This window comes from Bos javanicus, chromosome 29, assembly GCF_032452875.1.
Source record: "Bos javanicus breed banteng chromosome 29, ARS-OSU_banteng_1.0, whole genome shotgun sequence".
Taxonomy (NCBI): Eukaryota; Metazoa; Chordata; class Mammalia; order Artiodactyla; family Bovidae; genus Bos; species Bos javanicus.
The window spans coordinates 11,824,368-11,844,604 of record NC_083896.1 but is presented as its reverse complement, the minus strand read 5'-3'; the positions used below and the strand labels follow the sequence as shown (position 1 = coordinate 11,844,604).

General features: G+C 38.1%; 1 protein-coding gene across 15 annotated transcripts in view; it reads right to left on the bottom strand.

Annotated features, from left to right (window-relative positions):
• The window catches only part of DLG2 (discs large MAGUK scaffold protein 2), a 2,330,119-nt gene that overhangs the window by 617,034 nt on the left and 1,692,848 nt on the right, over window positions 1-20,237 (bottom strand). For all 15 annotated transcript variants that reach the window (XM_061406089.1, XM_061406091.1, XM_061406093.1 and 12 more), the window contains one exon: window positions 17,108-17,244. In XM_061406089.1, the coding sequence (XP_061262073.1) occupies window positions 17,108-17,244 (137 nt within the window). The remainder of the gene's footprint in view (window positions 1-17,107; window positions 17,245-20,237) is intronic.

Here is a 20,237-nt window from a genome sequence, read left to right as displayed (position 1 = left end):
CTTCATTTTCTTTTGTGTGTGTATGGTTTAAAATGTGCATAATATGTTACCATAAGAACATACGAATGCATTTAGAGTAGAGAAATATACATCTACTAGAGGGAACTTTTTGTGCTTTACTGTGGGGTATGTTAAAAGAATTTTAAAACTATTCCTCTGTAGTAGCTACCAATATATGATGACTAGAGCAAGTTTTATTAACAGGGTTATTAAACTGAATATAAGTGAAAGAAATACTATAATGGAAGGCTTTACTCCTTTATATAAAAGCTCTTTATGTTAAACCCTTTAACCCTTAAATAAAATATATCATTGTATTTGCATTATGTTGTAATTTTAATGCACTTGAGAGAAATTAAAAGGGAGTCCAAGAAATAATGCTTCCCTGGTGGCTCAGTGGTAAAGAACCTGCCTGCTCATGCAGGAAACCATGGGTTTGATCCCTGGGTTGGGACGATCCCCTGGAGAAGGAAATGGCAACCCACTCCAGGATACTTGCCTGAGAAATCCCATGGACAGAGGAACCTGGTGGGCTACAATCCATGAGACCACAAAAGAGCTGGACACGGCTTAATGATTTAACAATGAGAACAACAACCAGGAAATAAATTATCCAGCTTTTTTTTTTTCTTAGTGTTTCAGAATGTAATCTAACTATAGGAGACAGATTCTGAAGGGTGAACTATTTTTAAATGTCTTTCAACCCATTACTGGAAATTGCTAAAATGCTAAACCAGCTAGATAGAATGAGTATTAGTTATCTCGGAAATCATCCTCAGGAGAAGCAGTTGAGCAGCCAAGCTGCATAGGATGGGATTAAGTTAAGGCGGGACTGTGGTTCTTAACCTGGCTGCACATTATTAACAGACTCATTTAGAAAACTTAAAAAATATATAAATGAGGCCTGGCTCCTAACCCAGAGATTTCTGGTTTGATTATTCAGAGTTGACTGAGGCCTGGGCATGCATAGCATTCAAGAGCTTACCATGAGATTCAAACACATAACCAAGATTGAGAACCAGAGGGGTTGAGTAAACTGCTGAAAGGACTGTGGTTTTAGAAAATTGCTATCTGGGTCTGAATCTAATCTCGCAATTTATTTGTTATATAATATTGAAAATCTGTTTGCATCTTTGAGGTCCAACTTTCTCTTCCGGAAAGTAAGAAGAGCAGCAATGACTGCCCTATCCATCTCTCAAGTGTTGGAGTCAGGAGGTGCCGGGGGTTAAAGATCTTTTTTAAAGAGGAAATGGTGTCTTGGTAGGAGGAAAGAGCTCTGTGCAGAGGCAGTTACAGCTTCAGTTCTTATCTAAGGTTGGTCTAAACCAAGTGCTTTAAAGTCCTTTTCATTATTCAGATAATGCCTACATATCTGCATGGTCTTCAAGATGATTTTCTTATTGATATTTGGGTGAAACAAAGTGATACTGGGTCCTCACAATTAATACTCATTCTGAATATTAAACTGTTTCTACTCATCCTCCCTAAATCTATTTATGTTCTCACCATACGATGCAGATTTTGGAATAAAATAAGAGATGCTCACACATAGCACATCCCAGAGTGACTCCACTAAAAAGTAGGTGTCTCATAAGTGTTCCTTAAAAAAAAAAAAAAAAAAAAAGGTTTCATAATAGAATATATTTGAAAGCTATGGTACTAATCAAAGTTAAATTAGTTCCTTGACTGGAAGACTTCACAGACTCCTAAACACGCTAAAGTTTGCTGAGAATCTACAAGAGAGGTGAGATACCAGTTGACTTATTTGACGATAGATCCTTTTCTTTTTAATGTTTTTCTTAAATTTTACTTATTTACTTACGGCTGTGCTGGGTCTTCACAGATCAAATAGCAGCTACTCTCCAGCAGTGGCCCCAGGGCTTATCACAGCAGTGGATTCTTTTGTTGGGAGTACAGGCTCTAGGGCAATGGGCTTCATCACAGCTATGAAGCCTGTGTGTCCCAGAGCCCATGCTTAGGAGCCTGGTGGCACGTGGAATCCTCCCAGACCAGGGTTCAAACTTGTGTCTCCTGCATTGGCAGGCAGATTCTTAACCACTGCACCACCAGGAAAGTCCTATAGATTCTTTTCATATTTTAAAACACACTGGGGTAACACTGATCTAAGGCAACCAAAGATGGGTGTGACTTGCCCAAGATCAGTTAGGTAGAGTTAATGCTGGCTGCCAGGGGCTTCAATCTAGTGATCTTATCTTTGAGTCCATTGCTTTTCCTTATTATTTCAATGCCTCATTTACGTTTCCTCTTGTCTACCAGCTTCCCTTCAAGCAAATGAAACAGACCTTCTTTCTGTAAAAGATGTAAAAGTTCTCTTACTGAGTTTTTTTCTTCAAATGTCAAGCAAATCTTACAGAAAAAAGAGACTAATATAAATTTCAAATCACGATGTGACAAGGGGCTTTACTGATTAACAGTTGCTGTAGAGAAGACAATTAGATGATCTGAGTGTGTGTGTGTTGTGTGTGCTAAGTTGCTTCAGTTGTGTCCAACTCTTTGTGACCCCACGGACTGTAGCCACCGGGCTCCTCTGTCCACAGGATTCTCCAGGCAAGAATGCTGCAGTGGGTTGCCATTTCCTACTCCAGGGGATCGTCCCGACCCAGGGATCAAACCTGGGTCTTTTACATCTCTGAATTTGGCAGCAGGTTCTTTACCACTAGGCTCCAACATTGAGCTCCAATACACTGGCCACCTGTGTGAAGAGTCAACTCACTGGAAAAGACCCTGATATTGGGAAAGATTAAAGGCAGGAAAAGGGGATGACAGAGGATGAGATGGTTGGATCGTATCACCAGCTCAATGAACATGAATTTGAGCAAACTGCAGGAGTTGGTGATAAGACAGGGAAGCCTGGCATGCTGCAGTCCGTGGGCTTGCAAAGAATTGGATATGACTTAGTGACTGAACAACAACAGATTCAAAGTTTCTGGTATTGTGTAAAAAAAGATGAAGAAGATCACACTTCTGTCACATGTGTGGTTCTATGTATTACCATGGCAGGGTTTATTAAAAGCCACTGTGTAAAAATAAATGAAAGAATTGGAAAATTATCAACACTGTTAGCCTCCGACCATCTGTTCCAAAAAGTTCAAGGCCAACAGGTAATCTATTCAGTCCAAGACTACTTCAGTAATCTACAATCCATTAAAATCATATGCCACTGGCATTTGAAAAAATAATTGAAAAAATAAAATAAAAAATTATAGTGAATGATACTAAATGCCAAGTAGCAGGGAAAATTTAAAAAGCTGCTATTTTGATAAGGAGAATATATACTACGCATCTGGGTGACCCATGAAACAACAGAGAGTTTGACGTTAAGGTCACTTTATTTAAAACACTAAGGGGCTTATTGCAAAGGTGACAGGAAATAAATATAGAAGTCAGATGCAATAATCCTGCCTTTTTTAAAGTGGAAGAATAATATTATAAAGAATCAAAAGAGGTTTTGTTAAAAGGGTAATCTTTGCAGAGGATAAATGGATGTACGGCAAAATTTACCGCAAGAGTGACAGGAAAAGCACAAAACATCTTAAAAGATGGAGACGTGGAGAACGGGCAAGGCATAACTTTTCAAACAAACGTGGAGGAGGAATTAGCATTCATCATTGAGTTTCCAAGGGAGGAAGACTGAATAAATGGAGAGATGTATCGGGAAACACATTTTGATTTTAAGGAAAATGACGGTTAGTATCTAATAGATAGCTCCGAGAACCCATTCAGTTCTCCGTCCTTAGAGAGTTCTAGCAGAGGTGAGGCACTCCTTCCTAGGGTTGTGTTTCTGTGGTATTCTGATGCATCAGATGAGAGTTGGATGAAGACAACATATAAGACAGAAACCTTTCAGTTCTGAGATACAAGAAATACTTAGGGGAAAAAGTACCCAATTTGCAGTCGAAGAACTGAAAGGTTTATTACTAATGATCCCTGCACTACCACCAAAAGATCCCTCTTACAGCAGGGTAGATGCTGGAAAACTTCCTGAATTAGGGTGATCTAGCCACAGAAGTCTAAAGAAGTTAGCTCTTCTCTAAATTTTTGGTAGAATTCAGCTGTGAAGCCGTCTGGACCTGGGCTTTTGTTTGCTGGAAGATTTTTGATTACAGTTTCAATTTCCGTGCTTGTGATGGGTCTGTTAAGGTTTTCTATTTCTTCCTGGTTGAGTTTTGGAAAGTTGTACTTTTCTAAGAATTTGTCCATTTCTTCCTCGTTGTCCATTTTATTGGCATATAATTGTTGATAATAGTCTCTTATGATCCTTTGTATTTCTGTGTTGTCTGTTGTGATCTCTCCATTTTCGTTTCTAATTTTATTGATTTGATTTTTCTCCCTTTGTTTCTTGATGAGTCTGGCTAATGGTTTATCAATTTTATTTATCCTTTCAAAGAACCAGCTTTTGGCTTTGTTGATTTTTGCTATGGTCTCTTTTGTTTCTTTTGCATTTATTTCTGCTCTAATTTTTAAGATTTCTTTCCTTCTACTAACCCTGGGGTTCTTCATTTCTTCCTTTTCTAGTTGCTTTAGGTGTAGAGTTAGGTTATTTATTTGACTTTTTTCTTGTTTCTTGAGGTGTGCCTGTATTGCTATGAACTTTCCCCTTAGGACTGCTTTTACCGTGTCCCACAGGTTTTGGGTTGTTGTGTTTTCATTTTCATTCGTTTCTATGCAAATTTTGATTTCTTTTTTGATTTCTTCTGTGATTAGTTGGTTATTCAGCAGGGTGTTGTTCATCCTCCATATGTTGGAATTTTTAATAGTTTTTCTCCTGTAATTGAGATCTAATCTTACTGCATTGTGGTCAGAAAAGATGCTTGGAATGATTTCTATTTTTTTGAATTTACCAAGGCTAGCTTTATGGCCCAGGATGTGATCTATCCTGGAGAAGGTTCCATGTGCGCTTGAGAAAAAGGTGAAATTCATTGTTTTGGGATGAAATGTCCTATAGATATCAATTAGGTCTAACTGGTCTATTGTATCGTTTAAAGTTTGCGTTTCCTTGTTAATTTTCTGTTTAGTTGATCTATCCATAGGTGTGAGTGGGGTATTAAAGTCTCCCACTATTATTGTGTTATTGTTAATTTCTCCTTTCATACTTGTTAGCATTTGTCTTACATACTGCGGTGCTCCCGTGTTGGGTGCATATATATTTATAATTGTTATATCTTCTTCTTGGATTGATCCTTTGATCATTATGTAGTGACCTTCTTTGTCTCTTTTCACAGCCTTTGTTTTAAAGTCTATTTTATCTGATATGAGTATTGCTACTCCTGCTTTCTTTTGGTCCCTATTTGCACGGAAAATCTTTTTCCAGCCCTTCACTTTCAGTCTGTATGTGTCCCCTGTTTTGAGGTGGGTCTCCTGTAGACAACATATGTAGGGGTCTTGTTTTTGTATCCATTCAGCCAGTCTTTGTCTTTGGGGCATTCAACCCATTTACGTTTAAGGTAATTACTGATAAGTATGATCCCGTTGCCATTTACTTTATTGTTTGGGGTTCGAATTTATACACCATTTTTGTGTTTCCTGTCTAGAGAATATCCTTTAGTATTTGTTGGAGAGCTGGTTTGGTGGTGCAGAATTCTCTCAGCTTTTGCTTGTCTGAGAAGCTTTTGATTTCTCCTTCATACTTGAATGAAATCCTTGCTGGGTACAATAATCTGGGCTGTAGGTTATTTTCTTTCATCATTTTAAGTATGTCTTGCCATTCCCTCCTGGCTTGAAGAGTTTCTATTGAAAGATCAGCTGTTATCCTTATGGGAATTCCCTTGTGTGTTATTTGTTGTTTTTCCCTTGCTGCTTTTAATATTTGTTCTTTGTGTTTGATCTTTGTTAATTTGATTAATATGTGTCTTGGGGTGTTTCGCCTTGGGTTTATCCTGTTTTGGATTCTCTGAGTTTCTTGGACTTGGGTGATTATTTCCTTCCCCAGTTTAGGGAAGTTTTCAACTATTATCTCCTCAAGTATTTTCTCATGGTCTTTCTTTTTGTCTTCTTCTTCTGGAACCCCTATGATTCGAATGTTGTAGCGTTTAATATTGTCCTGGAGGTCTCTGAGATTGTCCTCATTTCTTTTAATTCGTTTTTCTTTTATTCTCTCTGATTCATTTATTTCTACCATTCTATCTTCTAATTCACTAATCCTACCTTCTGCCTCTATTATTCTACTACTTGTTGCCTCCAGAGTGTTTTTAATTTCATTTATTGCATTATTCATTATATATTGACTCTTTTTTATTTCTTCTAGGTCCTTGTTAAACCTTTCTTGCATCTTCTCAATCCTTGTCTCCAAGCTATTTATCTGTGATTCCATTTTAATTTCAAGATTTTGGATCAATTTCACTATCATTATTCGGAATTCTTTATCAGGTAGATTCCCTATCTCTTCCTCTTTTGTTTGGTTTGGTGGGCATTTATCCTGTTCCTTTATCTGCTGGCTATTCCTCTGTCTCTTCATCTTGTTTAAATTGCTGAGTTTGGGGTGTCCTTTCTGTATTCTGGCAGTTTGTGGAGTTCTCTTTATTGTGGCTTTTCCTCGCTGTGTGTGGGTTTGTACAGGTGGCTTGTCAAGGTTTCCTGGTTAGGGAAGCTTGTGTCGGTGTTCTGATGGGTGGAGCTGTATTTCTTCTCTTTGTTCAGCCGCGCTGTGGGGAGGGAGGGAGGGATGCTGCAAACAAATAACACTGGCGTGCACTCGCAGTGCCTCAGCCACACTGGGTCTGCCCCCGCTCACGGCGCGTGTAGCCTCCCTGCCCACACTGCTCGGGCTCTAGGTTGTTCCGCCGGGAACAATCCGAGGCTGGCCCTGGGTTGCATGTACCTCCCAGGTCCAAGCCGCTCAGGTTCAGGCACTCGGGTAGTCCTCAGAGGCGCAGACTCAGTTGGGCCTGAGTTTTGTGCTCTTCCCAGGTCCGAGCAGCTCAAGTGATGAGGTGTTTGGCGAGCGCCAATGCTGCGACTTATCGCCTCCCCGCCACTCGGTTATCTGGGTGTAAAACCGGCGCACCTTCTCAGGCAGATGTTAACCGTCCAGACCCCCCAAAAGTTTTAGTTAGCAAAGAAGCCTGCTTACAGTTTTATAGATAATGTCTCTCTGGGGCTGTGATTGCCCCCTTCCGGCTCTGGCTGCCTGTCACCAGAGGGGGAAGGTCTGCAGCCGGCTATCTCTGTTCAATTCTTTGTTTCGTGCGCGGGCCTGGCGGTCTTAGGTTAGGGCTGGCTTTTCGCGTGGTAGATATCCCACAGTCTGGTTTGCTAGCCCAAATTATTTCGCTCAGATAGTGCTCAGGGTATTCAGGCCAGATTCTTACTCTAAGTGATGCAGCCCGCGCTGCACCTCCCTGCCCAGCCCCCGCTTGCTAATGGCGCGTGCAGGCGTCTGCGCTGCTTCTCCGCTGGGGGAGTTACCGTAGGACTCGCAATCTTCGAGTTTTAATTGTTTATTTATTTTTTCTTCCTGTTATGTTGCCCTCTGTGCTTTCAAAGCTCAGCACAGATTCGGCAGTGAGAAGGTTTCCTGGTGTTTGGAAACTTCTCTCTTTTTAAGACTCCCTTCCCGGGACGGAACTCCGTCCCTCCCTCTTTGTCTCTTTTTTTGTCTTTTATATTTTTTCCTACCTCCTTTCGAAGAGTTGGATTGCTTTTCTGGGTGCCTGATGTCCTCTGCCGGCATTCAGAAGTTGTTTTGTGGAATTTACTCGACGTTTAAATGCTCTTTTGATGAATTTGTGGGGGAGAAAGTGTTCTCCCCGTCCTACTCCTCCACCATCTTGGCTCCTCCACCTATCCTGCTCAAACTCTTCCAGAAAATTGCAGAGGAAGGTAAACTTCCAAACTCATTCTATGAGGCCACCATCACCCTAATACCAAAACCTGACAAAGATCCCACAAAAAAAGAAAACTACAGGCCAATATCACTGATGAATATAGATGCAAAAATCCTAAACAAAATTCTAGCAATCAGAATCCAACAACACATTAAAAAGATCATACACCATGACCAAGTGGGCTTTATCCCAGGGATGCAAGGATTCTTCAATATCCGCAAATCAATCAATGTAATACACCACATTAACAAATTGAAAAACAAAAACCATATGATTATCTCAATAGATGCAGAGAAAGCCTTTGACAAAATTCAACACCCATTTATGATAAAAACTCTCCAGAAAGCAGGAATAGAAGGAACACACCTCAACATAATAAAAGCTATATATGACAAACCCACAGCAAACATTATCCTCAATGGTGAAAAATTGAAAGCATTTCCTCTAAAGTCAGGAACAAGACAAGGGTGCCCACTTTCACCATTACTATTCAACATAGTTTTGGAAGTTTTGGCTACAGCAATCAGAGCAGAAAAAGAAATAAAAGGAATCCAAATTGGAAAAGAAGAAGTAAAACTCTCACTATTTGCAGATGACATGATCCTCTACATAGAAAACCCTAAAGACTCCACCAGAAAATTACTAGAACTAATCAATGATTATAGTAAAGTTGCAGGATATAAAATCAACACACAGAAATCCCTTGCATTCCTATACACTAATAATGAGAAAACAGAAAGAGAAATTAAGGAAACAATTCCATTCACCATTGTAACGAAAAGAATAAAATACTTAGGAATATATCTACCTAAAGAAACTAAAGACCTATATATAGAAAACTATAAAACACTGGTGAAAGAAATCAAAGAGGACACTAATAGAAGGAGAAATATACCATGTTCATGGATTGGAAGAATCAACATAGTGAAAATGAGTATACTACCCAAAGCAATTTATAGATTCAATGCAATCACTATCAAGCTACCAACAGTATTCTTCACAGAGCTAGAACAAATAATTTCACAATTTGTATGGAAATACAAAAAACCTCGAATAGCCAAAGCGATCTTGAGAAAGAAAAATGGAACTGGAGGAATCAACCTACCTGACTTCAGGCTCTACTACAAAGCCACAGTTATCAAGACAGTATGGTACTGGCACAAAGACAGAAATATAGATCAATGGAACAAAATAGAAAGCCCAGAGATAAATCCACGCACATATGGACACCTTATCTTTGACAAAGGAGGCAAGAATATACAATGGATTAAAGACAATCTCTTTAACAAGTGGTGCTGGGAAATCTGGTCAACCACTTGCAAAAGAATGAAACTAGAACACTTTCTAACACCATACACAAAAATAAACTCAAAATGGATTAAAGATCTCAACGTAAGACCAGAAACTATAAAACTCCTAGAGGAGAACATAGGCAAAACACTCTCTGACATACATCACAGCAGGATCCTCTATGACCCACCTCCCAGAATATTGGAAATAAAAGCAAAAATAAACAAATGGGACCTAATTAAACTTAAAAGCTTCTGCACATCAAAGGAAACTATTAGCAAGGTGAAAAGACAGCCTTCAGAATGGGAGAAAATAATAGCAAATGAAGCAACCGACAAACAACTAATCTCAAAAATATACAAGCAACTCCTACAGCTTAACTCCAGAAAAATAAATGACCCAATCAAAAAATGGGCCAAAGAACTAAATAGACATTTCTCCAAAGAAGACATACAGATGGCTAACAAACACATGAAAAGATGCTCAACATCACTCATTATCAGAGAAATGCAAATCAAAACCACTATGAGATACCATTTCACACCAGTCAGAATGGCTGCTATCCAAAAGTCTACAAATAATAAATGCTGGAGAGGGTGTGGAGAAAAGGGAACCCTCTTACACTGTTGGTGGGAATGCAAACTAGTACAGCCACTATGGAGAACAGTGTGGAGATTCCTAAAAAACTGGAAATAGAACTGCCTTATGATCTAGCAATCCCACTGCTGGGCATACACACTGAGGAAACCAGAATTGAAAGAGACACGTGTACCCCAGTGTTCATCGCAGCACTGTTTATAATAGCCAGGACATGGAAGCAACCTAGATGTCCATCAGCAGATGAATGGATAAGCAAGGTGTGGTACATATACACAATGGAGTATTACTCAGCCATTAAAAAGAATACATTTGAATCAGTTCTAATGAGGTGGATGAAACTGGAGCCTATTATACAGAGTGAAGTAAGCCAGAAGGAAAAACACCAATACAGTATACTAACGCATATATATGGAATTTAGAAAGATGGTAGTGATAATCCTGTATACGAAAAAAAAAATAAAATAAAATAAAATGATCCTTTTTGCTACCCTATTATAGCCAGACATTCCTTCCCACATACCACCCTAACCCTTGGCAATCACAAAAAAAAAAAAAAAAAAAGAAGTCTAAAGAAGTTAATGGAGTTTCACTTTAGGTCAGTTTACTCACAGAACTATGAATGAATTTTCCCTAAGAAGCGTGAGAGGGGAGTGGCACAAATTGTTTTAGAAAAAGAAAAGAATATCTATTTAGAGAAAAACAGTGTGGCACAGCTGGTAAATCACAAAATCTAAATTATTCACACTTCCTTTGGGGAAGATTAGGAGAGGAGAAAGAGAAAGAAGATATAAATGCAGGGTTGTAAAGGGAAGAAGAGGTGGATACAAGTGACATAAGAAGAGAACTAATAAATTGGCCGGAGCAAGATAATCCGTCTTTTGGGGAGGTTTCTGTTATTATTTTTTTTTCCTGTATGCTCTCTATCATGGTCATTTTTCTTTCAGAATTTTATAAAATGAATCATTTTCTTTTATTTCCAGATTCAGCTTGGCAGTTGCCTTGGAACTACTAATTAGGTTTTACTTATGTAAGAGGAGAGAGACCTATTATTGTTGAAGGTTCATTTTTTTAAAAAAACTATGCTTTAACGTTCAAAACAGTTAAGGATTATGTCACAGCTATTTTGGAAATCATTATATCTACAATGAATCTCCAGAAAATGATAATGGGAAAATAGCTTGGTGCCTAGAAAATCTTTGACAGAATTGTCTAGACTTTGTGGGTTTTTTTTTTTATTGTTTTAAGAATTTGAATATAAAGCTAAAAATTTAAACAGAACTTCAAGATACCAGCACACTTCTAGCATGACATTGTAATAGCAGCAGTTGAAGAAATACAAGAAGAGGTCCAGAAGAGTTATCTACATCCAAATTCTTATAGAACAATGAGCCAAAGGTCAAATCAATCACTAACTATGACACACTGTGGGGGGGAATGGCAAACCGCTCCAGTATTTTTGCTGCAGGAACGCCATGAACAGTATGAAAAGGCACAAAGATATGACACCAGAAAATGAGCCCCACTGGTCAGAAGGTATCCAATATGCTCCTCGGGAAAAGCAGAGGGCAATTACTAATAGCTCCAGAAAGAATGAAGGGGCTGGGTCAAAGAGGAAATGACGCTCAGTTGCGGATGTGTCTGGTGGTGAAAGTCAAGTCCAATGCTGTAAAGAACAGTACTGCATAGGAACCTGGAATGTTAGGTCCATGAATCAAGGTAAACTGGAAGCAAGAGTGAACTTTGCCATTTTAGGAATCAGTGAACTAAAATGGACAGGAAGAGGGGAATTTAATCCAGATGGCTATTACATCTGCTACTATGGGCAAGAATACTTTAGATGAAATGGAGTAGCCCTCAAAGTCAACAAGAGTTCAAAATGCAGTACTTGGGTGCAATCTTAAAAATGACAGAACCATCTCGGTTCATTTCCAAAGTAAAGTATTCAACATCACAGATCCAAGACTATGCCCCAACCACTGATGCCAAAGAACTGAAGTTGAATGGTTCTATGAAGACCTACAAGACATTCTAGAACTAACACCAAAAAAAGATGTCCTTTTCATCATACGGGATCGGAATTCAAAAGTAGGAAGTTAAGAGATACCTGGAGTAACAGGTAAGTTTGGCCTTGGTGTACAAAATGAAGCAGGGCAAAGCTAATAGAGTCTTCTCAAGAGAACACACCAGTCATAGCAAACATCCTCTTACAACAACATGAGAAGACTCTACACATGAACACCACCAGATGGTCAATACCAAAATCAGGTTGATTATATTCTTTGCAGCCAAAGATGGAGAAGCTCTATACAGTCAGCAAAAACAAGACCGGGAGTTGATTGTGGCTCAGATCATGAACTCCTTATTGCAAAATTCAGACTTAAATTGAAGACAGTAGGGGAAACCACCAGGCCATTCAGGTATGACCTAAATTAAATCCCTTATGATTATACAGTGGAAGTGAGAAATAGATTCAAGAGATTAGATCTGATAGACAGAGTGCCTGAAGAGCTATGGTCGGAGGTTCATGTCAGGAGGCATTGATCAAGACCATCCCCAAGAAAAAGAAAGGCAAAAAGGCAAAATGGTTGTCTGAGGAGGGCTTACAAATAGCTGAGAAAAGAACACAAGTAAAAAGCAAAGGAGAAAGGGAAAGATGTACCCAACTGAATGCAGAGTTCTAGAGAAGAGCAAGGAGAAGTAAGAAGGCCTTCTTAAATGAATGATTCAAAGAAGCAGAAGAAAGCAATAGAATGGGAAAGAATAGAGATCTTTTCAAGAAAATTGGAGAGATCAAGGGAACATTTCATGCAAAGATATGCATGATAAAGGATAGAAATGGTATGGACCTAACAGAAGCAGAAGAGATTAAGAAGAGGTGGCAAGAAAACACAGAGAACTATCCAAAAAAGTTCTTAATGATCCAGATAACCATAATGGTGTGGTCACTCACTTAGAGCCAGACATCTTGGCATGCAAAGTCAAGTGGGCCATAGGAAGCATTACTATGAACAAAGCTAGTGGATGTGATAGAACTCCAGCTGAGCTATTTCAAATCCTAAAACAGGATGCTGTTACAGTGCTGCACTCAATATATCAGCAAATTTGGAAAACAGCAGTGGCCACACGACTGGAAAAGTCAGTTTTCATTCCAATCCCAAAGAAGGGCAATGCCAATGAATGTTCAAACCACCACACAATTGCACTCATTTCACATGCTAGCAAAGTAAGGTTCAGAGTCCTTCAAGCCAGGCTTCAACAGTACATGAACTGAGAACTTCCAGAAGTACAAGATAGGTTTAGAAAAGGCAGAGGAACCAGAGATCAAACTGCCAACATTCATTGGATTATAAAGAAAGAAAAGGAATTCCAGAAAAGCATCTTCTTTTGCTCCATTGACTATGCTAAAGCCTTTGGGTGGATCACAACAAGCTGGAAAATTCTTAAAGACATGGGAATACAAGACCATGCAGGTTAAGAAGCAACAGTTAGAACTGGACATGGAACAACGGACTGGTTCCTAATTGGGAAAGGAGTACGACAAGGCTGAACATGTGAAATGCCAGGCTGGATGAATCACAAGCTGGAATCAAGATTTCTGGGAGAAATTTCAATAACTTTAGATATGCAGATGATATCACTCTAATGGGAGAAAGTGAAGAGGAACTAAAGAGCCTCTTGATGAGGGTGAAAAAGGAGAGGGAAAAATCTGGCTTAAAACTCAATATTCAAAAACTAAGATCATGGCATCCGGTCCCAGCACTTCATGGCAAATAGAAGGGTAAAAAGTGGAAGCAGTGACAGGTTTTACTTTGGGGTCTCCAAAATCACTGCTGACAGTGACTGCAGCCATGAAATTAAAGACACTTGCTCCTTGGAAAGAAAGCTATGACAAACCTAGAAAGTGGATTAAAAAGCAGAGACATCACTGTGCCAACAAAGCCCATATAGTCAAAGCTATGGTTTTTCCAGTAGTCATGTACAGATGTGAGATTTGGACCTTAAAGAAGGCTGAGTGCCAAAGAATTGATGCTTTTGAATTGTGGTGCTGGAGTAGACACCTGAATGTCCACTGGGCTGCAAGGAGATTAAACCAGTCAGTCCTAAAGGAAATCAACCATGAAAATTCAATGGAAGGACTGATACTGAAACTGAAGCTTCAATATTTTGGCTACCTGATGTGAAGAATCAATTCATTTGAAAAGACCCTGACGCTTGGAAAGATTGAAGGCAAAAAGAGAAGAGGGCACAGAGGATGAGATGGTTAGTTAGCATTACTGACTCAACTGGACATGAATTTGAACAAACTCTGGGAGATAGTGAAAAACAGTGGAGCCTGGCAGGCTGCAGTCCATGGGATTGCAAGAGGTGGACAAGACTTAGTGACTGAACAACAACACATGTTACTCCTTCATTTTTCAACTCAGTACTATGTAGAATATGAATAGCACAGTTAATTCCATTTCTAAGTCAAGAAACAACAAACTTTGTCTTCTTGAGAGAAGTTGTAAGAGGGAGTTGCCTTATGTCCAAATAATACCTTTCTGCTTCAGAAGCAAAACATCATAGGAACCAACTTTCACATTGAAGGTAATAAAAAACAAGCAAACAAATTTCAGAACATCTCAAGAATGAAAATAGTAGGTCTTCTATATACCCCATAGCCTATAAATATCAGTATCTTTTTGTTCTTGTTCATTTGCTAAGTCATGCCCGACTCCCTGCAAACCCATGGACTGCAGCATACCAGGCTTCCCTGTCTTAAACTTAAAATTTGCTAAGAAGGTAGATCTTGTGTTATGTGTTCTTACTATTTACACACACAAAATAATAATAATAGGAAGAAGAAAAACTGTGGGAAGTGATGGATAATTTTATAACCTTGAAGGTGGTGATAGTTTCACCAGTATGTACTTATCTTCAAAGCCATGGAGTTGTATACATTAAATATGTACAGCTTTTTACAGTCAATCATACCTCTAAATTGCTTTAAAAAGAGAAAATAAAATTGCAGTGACTTCAAGTGGTAAAGAAACCAAAAACTCTTAGTTGTAACTTTGACTAAAGTCATTAATGCTACATTTTTTTTTGCCCATTCAGTTTGACCATACTTTTTCTGCTGACAGAGTTCCTTCCTGCATAGTGGCTATTGCCTAGGGCATGACAGGTGCTCAATCTATTATTTTTTAGATGAAGGAATGAATGAATGATGAAGGAAGGAAAGAATTGTGATACTGGAGAAGACTCTAGGAAGGAAGTCTTCCTTTCTCAAGACTTCCTTGAGAGTCTCTTTGACTGCAAGGAGATCAAAGGTAGGAAGGAAATAATTTCCTAGAATAACAAATTCTAGGAAACACATGCAAAGACCACATTTGGTGGTTACAAGCATTTGAAATCCCATTCTATTGCTGACTCTATGACCATGGCCAAGCTAGTAAACCTCTCTATACCTCAGTTTCCCTCTGCTTATAAAAGAGGCTGTTGTGAAAAATACATGCTACATTACAGAAAAGCACTTTTAAAAGAACATGGAGCATAGTAAATGCCAAATAAATGCTAGTTATCAAGATTCGTATTAAGCTCTTATCCAGATAATTCAATACAAAAATCACTGACACCTATGAAATTAAGCCAGTGGGACTAAAAACAACCTGTCTAGAGCCCAGGGATGTGGGCATAATGAACTTTGAAGTTCGACCTCCAAAGCTTGCACATGTCTTAGAAATTACTATTCTGTTGAAATGGTAGAGGTTGATCCTTCCTAAATACTACTCATGAAAGTATTGGAGACACTGGCTCCCTGTGATAAAGACTCAAGATCCTGGTTCACAAGGGTAGACATATCACTAGATATCCTTCTTGAGAGTTATCTTCTATTGATTTTCAGTATATTATTATCCTGTAGACAATATAAAACAGCAAATGGAGATGAACAGTTTTATTACATGCAACCCCCCCCAGTATACTGCTTATAATTGCCTATATTTTGCTTTGCCTGCATGTGTGCGCTAAGTTGCTTCAGTCATGTCTGACTCTTTGTGACCCTATGGACTGTAGCCTGCTAGGGTCCTCTATCCATGGGATTCTCCAGGAAAGAATACTGGAGTGGGTTTCCATTTTTTTCCTGAGGGTATCTTCCTGACCCAGGGATCGAACTCATGTCTCCTGCGTTGGCAGGCAGGTTCTTTACCCCTAGCGCCCCCTGGGAAGCCCAGGAGTTTATTATATAACTCCATGGCTCAGAAAGGGTGGTTGTGTGTTGATGTCAACCACTGACTAAGACTCCTAAAGCCTGCAAGCAGCTGGCAAATAAAACAGTAATAAATCTGTCTGAAAGGAGAAGAGGAAGGATCCATTTATACATGTGACAGAACTCAAATTACGAAACCTTGGAAGTCAAGGACTCTGTCTATGCTGATTGAAGAAAGGAACACAGTGCCATAGAAATGTGCATATCAATAAAGCAGACAGCATTACTTCCTTTGCTAGGCAAAGTCCACCTCTTTACCAGTCTGGATTAAGTAGTCTCTCTGGCTGATAGAAGCTGGATTATATTGGAAGAACAACATATAATCTCTGTGCCTATGGAAACTGGTGAAAACTTAGATTTCTGCTCTTAAAATATCAGCCAATCAGATCCAATTATACCTGTGCTTCTGATATCTCTTACAACAAAATCTGCTCTCTCTTCTTTTCTATTTTTACCAAGGTGACTGCTATGGACTGAATTGTGCTTTCTCCTCCCAAATTCTTATGTTGAAGTTCTAACACCCAACCTGACTGTATATGGAAGTAGGGTCTTTAGGAGGTAATAAATTGGGCTTCCCTGATGGCTCAGATAGTAAAGAATCCACCTGCAATGCAGGAGCCCTGGGATTGATCCCTGGGTTAGGAAGATCCATTGGAGAAGGGAATGGCAAGCCACTCTAGTGATCTTGCCTGGGAAATCCTATGGACAGAGAAGCCTGGTGGGCTACAGTCCATAGGGTCACAAAAAGTCAGACACAACTGAGCGACTAAGCACAGCACAAGGTTATTAATGAGACGACTGGAAGGTGGAGCTCTAATCTAATAGGACATATGACCTTCTGAGAAGAGATCTCTCAGGCGAGCACAGAGAAAAGGCTATGGGAGGAAGCAGCAGGAAGACACTTGTCTGCAAGCCAAGGAGAGAGACCTCACCAGAAATTGGAAGGGCCAGAACTTTGCTCTTAAATTTCCCCGCTTCCAAAACTGTGAGAAAATAAAATGTGTGTTGTTTAAGTCACCTAGACTATAGTATCCTATAAAGGCAGCCTAAAATGACTATGACAGTCATACCCTGGAAAATAAGAGCTTTATAAACATACACATGGCCCTGCTTGAGTCACACTCACCATTAGTAGCCTGTCTCCTACTTGCAACCTTCCATCTTTCTGTGCAGCTCCTCCGTCGATAATTTTAGTGACATAAATGCTATTGTCTCCAGGAATGTGCTGGTTTCCCACACCTCCTGCGATACTGAAGCCTAAACCTACAGAAAAGGAACAGAAAAACAAAAGCCTTGTATTGGTTTAAGAAAGTGCTATTAGTCACACTTGAACAGTCAAAAAAAATTAAGCTTTCATTTGTTACAATAGTAATAAATAACAATAAATTCTACTCCAATCAACTTTGCTCTTTAAATATTTGAAAGCTTGCTGATTAATGCTAATAAAGCAGAACCCAAGCGTAGTCCTGCCCACGTTTAGTCTATGGGCTCATCTTTGCTGATGCTGTTGTTACTCTAGCATAGCAAACAGAAGTACTGCCAATCATTTGGGTAGAGACCTAGATATTTTTGACCTTTCAAAATGAAAAGTTTAGCCATTTGAACAGTTGACAAATTCTGAGATAAAGAGCCATGAGGAAGATACATTGGATATCGGTGTAATAATTTCAGAGAGAAGGTAAGGATTTGTTCATTGCTTGCCCTTCATGTTTCCTTCTCTGGGCACCTTGTCATATTTTCAGACTTCCTGTTATTAACTTGTAGTTAAAAAAGAATGAACACAAATGAATTATCCCTGCACACAGTCTAAAGAATAAAGAGATTATATACTTTGACTATATTATTTTTATAGCAAACCATGAAATATCAAATCATTTTTAAACATGGAAATTATCCATTTGGAGAGAAGAATTTTACACTGCTATGCCATATAAATTTCTTCCAGTTTTATTGGTATATAATTGACACAGTACTGTATAAGATTAAGGTACATAGAATGATGATCTGATTTATATACATCATGAAATGACTGTCATAATAAGTTCAGTGAACATCCATCATATATAGATACAAAATGAAAGAAACAGAAGCAAATTTTTCCTTGTGATGAGAATCCTTAGGATTTCCTCTCTTAACTTTCTTATCTAACATACAGCAGTGTTAATTATGTTACATATTACACCCCTAGTATTATTTATCTTATAAGTGAAAGTTTGTACCGTGGTGCCTTCATCTAATTGCCCCTTCTCCTCACCCCTCAACTCTTGGTAATCACAACCTTGATCTCTTCTTCTACGATTGAGTTTGCTTGTTTTTGAAGTATAATTGACTACACCACTATGCTATTTTCTATTTATAACATAGTGATTAGATATTTCTATGCATTTCAAAATAATCACCATAGTAAGTCTAGCTACAATATGTCACTGTACAAAAATATTACACACTGACTATACTCCTCACATTGTGCATTTCACAACCATGACTCATTCATTTTGCAGGTGAAAGTCTGTACCTCTTAATCTTCCTCGCCTATTTCTTGCCCACCCATCCACTTTCCTCTCCTCTGGCAACCACTTTTTTGTGATCTGTATTTAGAGCTCTGTTTCCATTTTGCTATGTTTGTTCATTTGTTTTCGTTTTTAGATTTCACACGTAAGTGAAATTATACAGTATCTGTCTTTCTCTGTCTGACTTATTTCACTTAGCATAATATCCTCTAGGTCTATCCATGTTGTCACAAATTTTCATTTAAACTATGGAATGACAACAGGAATAGAGTTATTAAAAATTCATTATGAGGCCATTTTAAAAGAATAACTGATGGACTCTTTAAAAGCATAAGAAAAACCCTGTTATAAGTCAGTAATGAGACAAGTTATGATTTTATTCATTCTTTGCAATTAAATAGATAATGATAAAAAAAAATACAAGCATAAGAACAAAAAACCTTCTCAGAATATGATTGAATACATATTCAGGACAATACTTGTAGCGTATATTTTCATTGTATTTGAAAATTATTATAATTAACATGCAATTACTTAGAAAGGAAGATATAAATAAAAACTTCTATTACTAAAGACAGAAAATCTCTGTAACTTATTTGTCTTAAGCAATTACCACCCCTCCTCCAGTTTTGAAATATCACACACTTGTTTTATGAGGAAATAATCATAAAAATTTTTGGCACTTTATATAACAATAAAAAATACTCCATTTCACTATCCTTGTATTGAATAAATATTGAACAGGGCTATATGCTGTTCTTAAGATAGCATAAATAATTAGTTAATGGAAAAATAATGGCATGGTAAATTATAAAGTAACACCTCTGGAATGATATTTCAAGTGAAATGATTTTTCTATTAAATTAACTATAATAGTTAACAACAAAAGAAAAATGGATTTAAATTGGTGGGCACTTAAAGTAAGTGTTATTTAATCTCCTACTAGAGAGGTGACTATTCTGTATTGATGTTTTGACATTGTATAGCTCTATAAATGTATTTCTTTGCCTCTTATTTAAAGAATTTGTATATCAAGTGAAAGATGACCAAGAATAAATAAAATGTCCCCAACTGGCATTTTCTATGAAATTGAAAATATATATCAGCTCATATTTTCCAAAACTGTTACTTCATATTTATATATGATTATAGGGAAGTTTAAAAAACATACCAATATTTACAAAAGCTTCATAGCCACATGCTAGGATCAATCTGCTGCCTTTACAATAGTACAAAAGTCATTCCAAACTGTGGACAAAAGGTTAAAGAAAACCCAGGGACTCTGATCCACATCTACCATGCCAACAGTAAATGCCACAGCCAGTCTGAGTTACAGAAGAGCTAAGAAAACAAATTACCACTGCAAACAAGGATAAATCCAACAAAGGGAATAACTATGTAGTTGACATTTGAAGTTGAAGATTTTACCAAGACAATAAAATCACTATGGATACTGTAGACATAAATATACCAGCTAAAAAGGAAATAACTTTTCCCCTCTAAGATTAGACTTAAGTACTTCTTAACTGGTGATTTTGCTTAAGATGAAGTAAAGTAATTTTAGTAAGAGCTAGAGAACTGCTCTAAAGGTACAGAACTACACATTTTCCCTGATTTCTCTTACTTAGATGGAACATGGCTATATTTAAAAATAATCAATATTTGCTCAACATTCAACCATTCAATTTAACATGATAAGTTAAATGTATAGCTTATGTCTATATCCAGAAGACAAGGTTATTTACA